Consider the following 13954-nt stretch of genomic DNA (forward strand, 5'->3'; position numbering starts at 1 on the left):
ATGCACTAACCAAAAGGTAACTTCCTTATGTCCTTAACGTTTTCAGAAACCCAAATGAGTCACAACAATTCTTACTTGGCAAAATACTTACTTACCTCCCAACAACACTACTGACCTTAAAATTTAGTTTTTTTTGCGATTTTGGAAGAACATTCGTTGAATAAAAACAGCTCGCGTCAAATTTATGGTCACAATATTTGTAGCACAATGCTCTTTAAGCGTAAGTCTTAAACTAGATTTACAAGTATTACCTAGTGTTTACACGAAGATAAGGCACCGAAGCGCTGAAACAACATCTCGGAGTACATATACGCTGGACTTCTGGTACACAATACAGTCAACAATTTGAAGACGAAAGTAAACCTGAAGAAGCTAAAAAATATTGAGAAGAAATCTTAAATAACATCAATTTGTAAGTTTGGCAACTTTTATAAGTAGAGAATTAAAACCACGAGAAGCTTCGTAATAAGTAAGAAGATATACGGAAAAGTCAATTAATTATCAAAATGCATCAAGAATACCAAGAAGACTCCGAATACCCGAAACTTATGGACAACAACGATCCTCTAGGACGCTTTAGACAACGGTTCTACTTGAAGAAAGGCAACATTTACATGTGTGGCAACTCCTTAGGGCTTGCCTCAAAAGATGCCGAAGACTGCATTCTGCAAGCTATAGAGAAATGGAAAGACGAAGCTATTAAGATCTGGAACGTTGATGACCACAAATATTACTTATACTCCAACTACCTCGCGAATTTGATGGCTCCTCTAGTCGGAGCTGATCCAGAAGAAATTGCCATAACCGGTGGTACTACCATCAACATTCATCAAGCTATAAGCACGTTCTACAAACCCACTGAAGACAGGTACAAAATCCTTGTCGATGACATCAACTTCCCAACGGACCGTTACGCAGTTGACAGTCAAGTCAGACTGCACGGTTACACACCTGAAGAAGCAGTCAAGGTTGTGAAAAGCCACAATCTTTTAATGAACGAAGATGATATTATAAACGCCATGACGGACGACGTCGCTATAGTATTACTCCCTACAGTGTACTACAGAAGCGCGCAAGTTTTAGACATGGTGAAGATATCTAAGGCAGCTAAAGAAAAAGGAATTATCATCGGCTGGGATTTATGCCACGCAGCTGGTTCTATAGAAGTAAATTTGAAAGAAGTTGACGCAGATTTCGCCATGTGGTGTACTTATAAGTACTTGAATGGTGGTCCAGGGTCGGCAGCCGCCTTGTATATTAATAGAAAACACTTTACGAAGCTTCCTGGTTTAGCTGGATGGTTCGGCAATAAGCACAATACACAATTTTTACTGAAGCAGGAGTTTGATCATCAGCAAAACGCAAGTGGTTGGCAGACGGGAACTCCAAGTGTATTTTCAATGGCTACATTAGAAGGTTCGCTTAAAATCATGAATGAAGCCGGAATAACAAACATCAGGAGGAAATCTTTACACATAACTGGGTATCTGATGTTTTTGATTGAAAGTAAGCTGAAAGAATATGGTTTTGCGATTGGGAACTTGAAAGAAGATGAGAAAAGGGGTGGTCATGTGTGTTTGGAGCATGATGAAGGGTACAGAATCAGTATGGCTTTGAAAGCGAAGGGTGTAGTACCAGACTTTAGAGACCCTAATGTGATTCGTTTGACACCGGCAGCTCTTTACACAAGTTATGAAGAAGTTTACAAAATGGTGGACATTCTTCTTGATATTGCGAAGACTGAGAGCTACAAGAGTTTTAACAAAAATAGGAACTTTGTTGTTTAGTAGATATATTTTTTTGAAGTAATAGGTGAAAGTCTGAATCTAGTTATATTCAACGATATACGGGAACCGCAAACTTGTTTGCTGACAAAATTATACGATATTAATGTATTTAGTTAATAGTTATTTTTATAAGTTTTAGTTTTAATCAAACAAACACAAATCTGATACTTAATTTAGGCAGTTTTATCTGCCAGTTAAATTATGTAAATTGTTATTAAGTAAGCAAATTATATAATCTTAGGTTATTATGAAACAGTGTATTTTTTAGTCTCTGCCTACCCTTATGGGAAAGAGGCGTGATTTTTTGTATGTAGTTATTGTTGAGGAAAACAAAAATAAAACAAGCAATTTTGGTTTTCTTTATATTTTAAATTGAAAATAGGCTTATACTATTTTACTTGAGTTGCAATGTGATTATATCATCATGCTTTTAACACGTTCCCTGCCCGCGACGCGTATGTGCGTTCTACAAAACGCACATACGCGTCAGGGGCAGCGAACGTGTTAAATTTATCCTATCACAAGTCCTGAAATACGAAATATTTTTTGGAGATTTTTTTCTATAAAACAAAAAAATTCACACGTTTTAACTATAATCACACCACAACGATCCATTTATAAATAAAAAAAATATGTATAATAATTAACAAAATGTCAAAATATCCTTCTCAGTGTTGCCGACCGAAATAAAGTTAAAACTTTTAAATATTAGTGTGTGACTTCGTACTTACAGCTTAGTTGGGACGTAGTAATATGAATCCTATGAATAAACCTTAAACAATAGTATTTTTTTTCTATTTATCATAATTATTTACAGTAATTTACATCACAAGAGCATGTTGTATGGTGGTTGTGGACGATACAACATATTATATATTTTCATATCAAACATATACTAATAAAAGGAACTAGTAGACTTAGGGCCAGTTTCACAACTTATGAATAACAGTCAGACAACTTATCCGTCAGATAAATTGACATCAACTGACAAAATTCCCTTTGATAAACTATCTGACACTTATTACATAAAGACGTGAAACTAGCCTTTAAGACTTGTAACATACATATTAACTTGAAAAAGCATCAAAACTATATCATCACTTGAGATCGTCTGTTTTTCGTTGTATTCCATACCACAATGTCTCTGGTTGACGATTTGACATCAACCAGCGGTTGTCTATAAAGCCTTGTTAAGTTGTTGATCAGCTTTTATTTAGTGCTTATATTAAAGTGATACAGTAATGAGTGCTTTTCAAGGGAATTTGTATGTAAGTCTCTGTCTGAAACTAAGTTAAGTTTAACGTTTCAAGAAAATATTAAATTATTACTTTTAGACACATTAAAGATCTTTAGACTTTTGTTGAGTGTAATAATTTGAATGTTTTCTATAAAACTTAAGGTTTCCTATGAAATGCTAACTGGATAGGCATGTTTCGGTTGCTATATTATACATATATACTGTCTTATCTAATAAACGTCGTGTACCAGTCTGACTACCAGTTTGCGAAAGTCAAAGATCTTTATAAAATGACAGCCGGGACCCACAAAGAAACGTGCCTTCCGAAACACGGAGGAACTCTAAATGTATAATATGGTCACCCATCGACATATCAACCTCGGCAAGCGTACCTTAATCTCAAGGATTGAACCGAGCGTCTGTTTTTATTAAGCGACGAGCTATTAAACTGTATATGAGCGCAAAAAACGAAATACTAATACTAACAGACCTTAGACGACGATTGTCAGTAACACAGTTAATGTTTAGATCACTTATTTAATGACGAGCTAACAACAAATGCGTGTCCTAAGGATCTCTAAGACATTAACACTACAGATATTACAGAGATCATGTTTATCTTGACGTTTCGGCACTTGTATACTGTACACGGCGGAAACGTCAAGTAAAATACAAGTCTGAATTTCCTGTGTAATATTAGAACTATTTAACATTTCTATTTGATAGTATATTAGAGAATTACTACTGAATGTCTTACCTCTCTTTCTAATGCATTTGAATGTGCAATGAGGGAAAGAGACAAGCGATACTTTAAAAAAGTATGTTGTCTGCTTTTTCTAGTCGATGTTTCCCGAAGGTTTACGAAGATTACCGAAGTGTACAGTTAACTAGTTTAAAGTTATTTACAGTAAGAAGTATTTTAATTAAAAAAACTAATTTTACGGATAAATCCGGATTCTAAATTATAAACGTAGCGAGGAATAGAAAAATAAAGACGGAAATGTCCGTAAAATTAGATTTTTGTAAATTCAGATACAAATGTCGGTATTTCTAACCTCGAAACATGCCTTACGAAATAATTTCACAAAAATGTTTACTACATACATAACAAAAATCATCACGCATTTTTTTTATTATTTTTTTCACTATACGGACTTAGCACACGAGTCGATTCTATTGCTATGAATCGTAACGCCTTTGTTACATCGTTTTCAAATACTATTATGAATGAAGTACACAGTAGTTACAATGGCAAAGAGTTTGCTGCTGACGGGTAGATAGCTAGTAGCTAACTTTAGACATTGTTAGAGATCATTTTGATTGCTGGTGTGTGAATAAAGTAAGACTAATTTAAGTCAGTTTTTATTAGTAGATAACATCTTTATACTGACCAATTTAATTACATAGCTGACAGTTATCTGCCAACGATATGCTTAACATACAGTTAGCCGCAAACTATATGCCAAACCTACAGCTAGAAAGCGACTAGTTTCACGAGTTTGCGACTAACTGTATGCTAAGTAAATTAGCAGACTCGTGAAATAGGCAGCCACAAACAGTTAACTAGCGCGCGCAGTTAACAAGAGCGGCTAATTAATTGTTGTGCATACAGTTAGCTACTAACTATTTGCCCACAATACAGTTTTACGAAAACTATTTTCCAAGCATACAGTATCGCAAACTACTTGCCTACATTAGAGTTTGCCACAAACTATATGCCAAGCAAACAGTTTGCCGCACACTATTTGCCTAACATTTAAACAGTGTATTTTACTCATAATATGTAGTACAATGTAATAAGTCAGTGTTATTGTTCGTGTCGCCGTCCATTGTCCGTTCGTTTGTAACCACCATACTTGTTGCCGCTCACAGCACGCACGACTGAGTGACAGATGGCTGTACGACTGTTGTCTTGAGTCTCTGTAATAAAAAAAATATATGTTAGAATTCAAGTTAAGTCACTTTATAATATATCTATACTCCGGCAATTTAGTAAAGAGCCTTGACGTGCGGGATTGATCTAGATTATTTTAAAGAATTCTATGTTCTTCAAAATAAAGTAGTTATATTAGGCAGTCTAGCATCAAGGCCTGTGGATTAAAGATGTTCTAAATTCTAAATTTTCTAAAAAATTAGACTTAATTTGTTTGCAAACCGCGAAACTTGTACACAAGGCTCTCCACTAAATTGTCGGACTATAACACATACTGAGCATTACTATCATTATAGTACTAACTATGTCTACATCTATTTGAAGCATTTCAATTCACGACCTACGCTATTCAACGGATAAACTACTATAAATAAGAGCTATGCGATACGTAACAATTTACGCTACAATTAATTATTTAGAATATCATTAATACTTTTCATCGTAAATGTATCGAATGTTGAATTCTCAGGACTTTAGTGTAGTAAAAATTAAAATATAAGTCTAAAATATTCACGTTGCATGTTTATTATATAATAGGATTCGAGAATTGACGCAAACACACATTTTTCCTTGAAACTTGCGAACACGGCCAGAGTAACCTGCGCCGAAACCTTAGGCTTCCCAAAGTAAAATGCATATTCGCATTAGTAATATCCTATGATATATTAATAAAAATACACGAAAAAACTACTCATATATAAAAAAAGTTACGTTTAAAAACAAAAACATGAATAAAACTAACAAAACATCACATGGAGCATCCGTTCTGTGAGCGCGGAAACTCTGCCGTCGACACACAGTGACTACTCTGCGAAACAAAATATTTTACGTTCTCACTATATCCCGTATTTCTGTCTAAGAATACATTAAAAAAGGGGCTACAATTCACAAATTAAAATCATTATAGCAATTGTGAAAAAACAGCTTAATGATCATTAATAATAATTAACATATCTAAACTAATATTTAAAAAAAGAAATATTTGTATGTAAGTATGTTTCTAACGAATTGTCTCAAAAAGTACTAGTCCTGCTTAAAAAAATCATTCATTATTTGAATGCTCCATTATCACTGATCGGCTATTTTAACAGCAAGAAAAATATAAATGTCCAACCATGCCAAGACGGGAGAGGCCGCATTTAAAAAAAGGGTGAACTTATTTTTTATCACTGCATCATCTGCATTTTATCAATGCTGAGTTCGCCTGGAGAGAAGGCCCTTGATATCAAGTCCGCTATCGCGTGAACGTGTGAAGTTTAAATAAATAAATAAAAAATCTTGTATGATCGGAAGTTGACTATAAGCGGATACAAAATGATAAGCAAGGATAAGAAAAGTATGAGTCCGATACACGCATCCTCCAGACGCATCACTTAGGTGTCGGTGCCGCCACGCCCGCGCAGGGCGGCACACGCATGCGCTGAGACTTAGCCGCACGCACTACTATTGCATACTGCGCATAACAGCTCTTACCTGCGCCTATAACGCGAATTCGCTCACCTCGCACGTACTATCTACATCTTCTACAGTCTACTTTACAAGACACCTAAGACATCAACTCAGCGATCAGCACCCATGTACTAACACTTACTTCAGGTCCGTTCCCTGCGAGTATTCCGCTGTAAGGCTAAGACTACACTACACTATCTACGTACAGTTGTGCAGGCGCACCGAGGGCCAGTCGTCCAGGTCGTGGTGGGCGCGCTCGGCAGCACTGGGCTCGCGGCGCCGCAGGACCCGCGGGGCCTCCGAGCGGGACACGCAACCCTCGTGGATGTGCACGCCCGTGATGTCCGACCCGGGGATCTCGAACATCACCTCCAGCAACAGGTTCTCCTGTGAACCAAATGAAGACAATCAATACGAAACCAAAAGCCAACATAACACGTCGTGCACGCAATAAAAGCGCGCAATCGACAAAGCCTAAGGGCATTCGCTGCGTTAAGCCGACGCAGGGCGCATGCGGCCGCTCCGCGTGCATGTTGCATGTAATTTGTTGTCGCAGCGCTGCGTGAGGCGGGTAGCCGTCGCACGCGGGGGGGTGACGGGACGCGCGGCGCGGGCGACGGAGTCCGCGCCGCGTGTATGCGCGACGGAGCATAATCCATAGTTATCGACTGTATACCTACGCGATCAACAATATACTGGCGGCGCTGCGACAGACGGGCGACCGTCGCGGGCACACGGCGCGGACATCCGCGGCGAGCATCCGCGACGGACACCCGCTTAACGCAGCGAATGCCCTAACTGCCTCCGCGCGCAGACGAGAGACAAACAGTGTCGCCATAAATTGATATTTATCCATACATGCATAAAATCACGCCTGTTCTCATAGATATAGGCAAACCCCAAAGAACGACTCTTGGTCCAATCCTTACGAACTTCCCTAACCACATTCACATCCATACGTCTTGTTATATGGGACCTTCGTTTACGAGTACTAAGCACCTGACTTTTTTGCAACACATTGCCTAGAGCGTCCTCTCTCGGTATTTCCATTTACGGTACAGTATTTTTATTTAAGTTATTCTAGATTCATTCATTCTCCTCTCTCTCATTTATTCTCCTACACTACTTTAACACTTAATTTCAGAATGGTCTAGGGGCCAAACCTGGGCCACTTATAGCGATGAAGATACCGCCACCTAGTGACTCAAAGTTGAGGCTCCTAATTGCCGGCGGAAACAACATAAACATAATACGAAATATGCACTTCAATGATCTTGATGAAAATATTTTTGGATTATCACGATTACTATTATTGTCCGTGGCGGATCTAAATCGCATGCAGGCTGCCCGCAAACTATTATATCATACATGTTTTTCCTACCAAGCGGAATTCGGATTGGTTGCGGGCGCGCAGCGGGCCTTCAGTGTTGTTTTACCGTGACGCGGGTCGCACGCATGGTCATAGTACGTATATCGTCGTGACACATAAGACACTGCAGCATCAAACGACATATTACCCATAGCCAGTTACGCTCACCGGTCGGTAAATGATCTGTGGGTTAAGCAACCATTGGCGTGGTCATTCCATAGATGGGTGACCGCATAGTGGTCGGTCCCGGTTGTTGTCTACTAAGATAACAGTCGTTAAGCCACGTCAAAGGCCTCTCGGGCGGCTTGAACAACTTTGACACTAGGTTGACCACTAACCATCCGACAAACAAACAAACAACATTTGTCCTACGCCAGGGGCGTATCATCATCAAAATACGCGTGCCAGGAAAAGGACCTATGTATATTAAGACACAGAAAGTACAGGGAATAGACAAGTGAACTCACCATAATAGCGCGCAGTCCTCGAGCGCCGGTCTTCCGTTCCATGGCGAGCGCGGCCACCGCCTTGAGCGCGTCGTCGCTGAACGACAGCTCGCACTTGTCCATCGCGAATAACAGCTTGTATTGCGACACCTGAGCATATTACGATGTTAAAGATTTTTCAGTCAGTCAGTTTCATAGCTATTGTGTCGGTATCGGTTAAACTATCCAATAGATAATATGACGGCAAATGGATAAAAAGTTTAAATGAATAATTATTTTAATGCTTTTAATTTTTTACTTAAGTATGGATCGAGTTCCTTCGTCATTGAATTAACAAGTTTCAAGCAATTAAGATAACAGTGCTATGTTTCAGAATTATAAAAGAAATGATTTTTTTTAAACTGTTATTAAAAGAGTATATTAGTAGGTAGACTTACCATTGCGTTTTTAGGTTCCGTTAATATCCGCACGAGCAAGTCTTGGTTGAGACTGTGGAACGGCACCAGCACTGGAAATCTGCCTACGAATTCCTGTAAGACAAACGATACACTTTTAGCCGTCACTCTTCACTTTTTTAGTCAGAGGCAGGACGTGGTACAACAAGTTCTTCGTGCTGAATGCAGTTGTTCGTGAAGACAGAATTCTTCGTGAAGAGTCGATTCAAAGCTGGAAGCTGTAGTACCCAGACGTAGCACCCACGCCGCTCCTCACATATCATGCACTAGTGCTGCTGTATTTACTCTTGTTTCACCACCACATTTGCCTAGCTTTAGTTAACATATACGACACAGATGTCACAAATATGGCAACGTGTGTCGAAGTAGATGTCGCTGGTGTTAGTGGCACGTACCGGGATCATGCCGAAGTCGATGAGGTCCCGGGCCTGCACCTTGCGCAGCCAGGCGTCGCGCTCGTCGTTGTCCTGCTGCGCCGAGTCCAGCGGCGACGCGTCGGAGTGCGCCTGCGCCACGGCCGCGCGCCGCCCCGAGCGCGCGTCCCACGCGCCGAACCCCAGGTACTTCTCGTTGCTGCGCCGCTGCACCAGTCTACGGACCACAACCACACTTAGCTACATCACAATATAACTGATTCCTACACGACCCTAAACACGTTGTCTTCATCGACTACATACAACTCCATTTATGCATTAACATTTGAGCTGAAATAAACCATTAATGTTAACACAATATGCACATTTTAAACGCGTTCTACCTCATGACCATCCAATCGCTTACGCAACTCCAGATGGACATCACTAAACTCAAAAATTACACATACGACAATTTACTATATTTAAATTTTGTTAAAAATAGAAACAAAATAACTAAGCTCATAACAAAATATGAATACAAAATTCACCAATCAATACAAACGTTAACGTATACGTACACGAGCACGTCCGTATACGCTATTTCTTTACACACAACAAGTCATCAAATATACTGACCTATCTAGACCATTGTAAGCACCGCTCGCAACGAACAGTATATTGGTAGTGTCGACTTGAACCGCGTCGCCTCGTAGCTTGCGGGAATTCCTCTCCGGGACTGAGACCACTGCACCTTCCAGCATCTTCAACATGCCTTGTTGGACACCCTCGCCTGCGACACAATTGATAGTCATATTAGTTGATGTCATTAGTAGTCGCCGAAAATGGATCATATATTTGATTATAAATATTACTGAAGTTTTCTTCATTTTTGGTTACATCGCATGTCTTTAACAACCACCTTCGTTTAAAAAAAAAACAGTCAGAATAAAAAAGAAATTCTTGCCTTTTGAACACACTATATTTCTAATCTATAGTTAACAATAATTATCTGTTAAACTAAATATCTATTCAACTATCGTTGACAAAAATTGGCAAAGGGACCTACCTCCGACATCTCTGAGCTGATGTATACCCGGTACTGCACCGATTTTGTCGACTTCATCTAGGAACACTATGCCTGTCTGTGCTCTCTCCACACTGAAACAAAATGTTACATGAAGCTCCATTTTGATATAGCAGTAAATGTATTTAAGAAATAAAGAGTATTGCAAAAGATGCCCTTCATCATAATACCTATAATGAAGGTCACAAATTGAAGGGACCAAACTAACTATGATATTCATAAGTAATAATCTTTTACTGTGACTTTTTTATAGAATGTTTAACACGACCTGACTAAATATTTAAAAAAATACTGAGATGCTGCAATTAATTTAAAGTAGCATTCATTTAAGTTTTTTTTTCATCGATTTATACAAGTATTTATACGGGGGTTACTACTATAGTTTGTATGGAACACTTACTTGAAGTTAGCGTCCTGCAACAACTTAGCGATGACACTCTCGATGTCCTCGCCGACGTAGCCGGCCTGTGTGAGCGTGGTGCAGTCGCAGATCGCGAACGGCACGTCTAAGCACTGGGCTATCGTTTGTGCTAGCAGAGTTTTACCTAGGAACAACAGACATATAGAACATTACTAGTATATTCCACCATCGTACGGTTCGTGGTCGACCTAAGGTCAAAGAAAAAAGCCTATGGGCGGCTTGAACAACTGTTTTAGCCACCCGTCGGACCTTAATGTGGTTTAAACGACCGTCAATATGACGGTCGTTTACAACGACAACTTCCGGGACCATCTCTTTACAGGTCTAATATATTAATATTCAGCAAGGGGTAGGACACTAATTTTATCTTAAGAGGATATCCACATTAGAGATAAATGGGAGTCATCACAGAAATGGGTTAATTATTCTATTGTACTTGTCTGCTGAGGTTTCACAACTAAAACGCTAAACTGATTATTATGAAATGTAGGAGAAAGATTGTTGAAGACCCGGGCACGCGACATAGGCGTACGTTTTTCAATATAATCTACTCTTTAGCAGGTGACACAAAAAAGCGAGCTGACCACCTCAGGACAGCCAGCTGATTATAATCGGTTGACAAAGATCAAGCCTGCGAGCTGAATTACACAAGCCAATTAGAAAATAAAACGAATTGCTAAAGAAATCATAAACTTTTCAGCACCAAGCAATTATGTAAGAATAATAGTGTAATCAAAATGTAACTACATAAGGATGTTATTATTTCGGATTGCTTACAAATTACCCAATTATATAATTAAGTAAACAGAGCACGCACTAACCTTGATATTTTATTCATTTCACAAACAAAAATAGACTTTTATACAAATTGCGTAAATTTAGAATACAAAAATAGTTTTTTTTTAACATCGCAAGACTTTTTTGCGAATGCTTAAATAACATTATTTAGCTCGGTGTCTATCGCATAAAAATTGGTTCTAAGAAATATTTGGGAATTATCCATATTACTATTATAAAGCCAAAAATTAGGATATGAAAGAGATTGCAGATATTTTTTAAGTGGGTGTGATAAAAATGCAAAGAAACACGATGATCAAAATTGACAACAACTGAGACCAACTTACGAAGCACGGAGACAGTAATCGTAGTAGGAGTAGTAGTCAACCTAGTGTCTAAGTTATTCCGCGCCAAAAGGCCTTTGACACGACTTAACGACTGTTATCTTAATTGACAACAACCGGGACCGGCTTTAAACGTGCCCTCCGAAGCACGGAGACGCTCAGTTCAAATATCACTAAGCGGCCACCAATGGTATCACCGCGGTAAGGGTTGCTTAACCTTCAGTTTACCTATCAGTGAGTGCAAGTAGCTATGTGAGTTGTAAAGACAAGTGCAACAGTGTTATTTAAGTCGTACCACACGTTTGTAATACAGAAAGCTCATTATAAGCGTAATTGCGGGCGAGCGCTCGCACAGAATGTACAACTAACTCTTTGTTCATTGTTACCCGTGTTATGAAATTTAAGGGCCGACAGTGCTTTCTGAATACGATATCTTTGAGTTTTGAGTTCTAGAACGTTTTAGGTTTATGAAGAAATGTTTTAGAATGCGAAAGAGGTACAGTTTTTTATTTTGCAATTAGTTAGCGACTTTGCAAAAGGATTTCCCGGGATTCAATTATCCTATATGTTTTCTAGGTTGTAAACTATATGTGTACCAAATTTTATCAAAAAACGTTCAGTAGTTTTGGCGCGATTGAATTAGATTTACCGTTAAACTGAAACAAACAAACAAATCTACTTTGATTCGCTTGACGTTTCGGCTAGATTACACTGGTCTCGGTAACACACTGGCTGAGCGCCGATCTAACATCTTCTAAATAAGTACCAGTTGGCTTATCAGGCAGCTTTATCTAGCAGATAACTTAACCGACACATAAGCTATTACACTGTTTATTAGAATCGCAATCCTAATCACATTTTCAAAACACTAGTTCGTCAAAAATAGATACAAAATCCGACCTGTTTAGTAACAACGGTATATTGTACACTTGTACCTATTGTCATGGCTCATTGAACTCAGGTCAAGTGACTAACTATACTAACTATTTGGAGTAAACAAAACAACTTGTTTTATTCTTTCGACTGACATTTTGTCAATATTCTGGTCACGTAACTAGAGCTAGGCTATTTATATCTACGTTTTATGAAAGAAACAGTTATTTATTTACTTAATCTTGTATTCTTTTCGTGTGGTTTTTAAGAGTTCTTTCTTCAAACCGGATACCTTTCGCTATTAAGAGGTTATTAGAAAAAAAATGAAAATACTGAAAATCAAAATAATAACATTGTTAAACGTATCAGCGATAAATTAGTACTGCACTTGCCAAACTGCTGAGCATACTAGTCGATTTCGAAAGCAATTATTTACATTATGACTATCATCCCACCGTATTATGAGAGTGCAACACACACTTGACCACTATAAACCCCCTGTTCAGTTACCTAGCTCAATATAACGCCTATCTTTCTAATAATTACCTTTCATACCAATTAAATTACCATTAACGTCTATTTATCCGCCACGCTTTAACAGACAAGCCACTGCACTAATTTTGAAAAAAAAATATAGTTGTAGTCAAGGTCGAGTAGACTACATTTTTTTAAATTTTCTGCACGTGTAAGTTTGGTATAAACCGGTTAATATAATTGGCTGCAACCTTTTTGGTAAACAAACCTTCGATTGCATTGACCCGATTGTGTATGTCCTTATAAAACCCCAATGCTTTAACATAAAAGGACTTATTACGTTTCGTAATAATATCAGGTCTAGGTTATTGCACCTTTTGGAAAAAATCGAATTAAAATATTCTGAGAAGTCGATCGATTTTTTTTTATTCGAAAAAGTATCATTTTGTAATAACTATTTAAATTTATACCGATATGTTTGACAACACCTAGAAATATAAATTAGGCAGAAAAATTTTTAGGGATAGTCAGTAGCCTTCTTGGGTAAGGGGTAGGCAGAGGCCTACGCCGATGGAAAACGGCGACTGTAATGTATCTGTTCAAAATTATTATTTTTGGATTTCGACTTTTTGTTGGTTAATCACGCTAAAACTACTGACCGCATTTCGATGAAACTTTGCAGTGTTATAACGTATCCCCCAGTCCTCAGAACGACATATCGGCTTTAGAAATAGTAGTTTTGAAGAAACCATGAAAAAGTTTTGCCATTGGTTTTTGTCAGTGACATAACGCAAGCCACGCGGACTAACTCACTAATAATTAGTATATTATAAAAGTAAATAAAGTTTTCTTCTCAAAACTAATTATTACAAAACAAAGGAAAAGCTAATAAGAACACTATTAATTCTTCCGTATCGTACGTCGCATACTGATAGCGAGTTTGTCATTC

The 13954-nt window shown here is 38.3% G+C and overlaps 2 protein-coding genes across 6 annotated transcripts in view; one reads left to right on the forward strand and one right to left on the reverse strand.

Moving 5' to 3' along the window:
- Window positions 1-319: 319 nt before the first annotated feature.
- Window positions 320-2135, forward strand: LOC142978913 (kynureninase-like). Its single transcript, XM_076123525.1, has one exon. It carries the CDS (start codon window positions 507-509, stop codon window positions 1785-1787), a length of 1281 nt encoding a protein of 426 aa, XP_075979640.1. The 5' UTR covers window positions 320-506; the 3' UTR covers window positions 1788-2135.
- Window positions 2136-2150: 15 nt separating this feature from the next.
- The window catches only part of ClpX (Caseinolytic protease chaperone subunit), a 58208-nt gene continuing 46404 nt past the window's right edge, over window positions 2151-13954 (reverse strand). For 3 of the 5 annotated variants that reach the window (XM_076123524.1, XM_076123522.1, XM_076123520.1), the window contains 8 exons: window positions 10517-10661; window positions 10099-10190; window positions 9669-9822; window positions 9072-9267; window positions 8659-8751; window positions 8243-8371; window positions 6629-6793; window positions 2151-4944 (listed from right to left, as the gene is read on the reverse strand). In XM_076123524.1, coding sequence (XP_075979639.1) covers window positions 4891-4944; window positions 6629-6793; window positions 8243-8371; window positions 8659-8751; window positions 9072-9267; window positions 9669-9822; window positions 10099-10190; window positions 10517-10661 — 1028 coding nt within the window. In that variant the 3' untranslated portion in view covers window positions 2151-4890. Of the gene's footprint in view, window positions 4945-6612; window positions 6794-8242; window positions 8372-8658; window positions 8752-9071; window positions 9268-9668; window positions 9823-10098; window positions 10191-10516; window positions 10662-13954 lie in introns of all 5 variants that reach the window. The other 2 variants (XM_076123523.1, XM_076123521.1) reach the window with 2 other exon arrangements.

This window comes from Anticarsia gemmatalis, chromosome 15 (assembly GCF_050436995.1).
Source record: "Anticarsia gemmatalis isolate Benzon Research Colony breed Stoneville strain chromosome 15, ilAntGemm2 primary, whole genome shotgun sequence".
Taxonomy (NCBI): Eukaryota; Metazoa; Arthropoda; class Insecta; order Lepidoptera; family Erebidae; genus Anticarsia; species Anticarsia gemmatalis.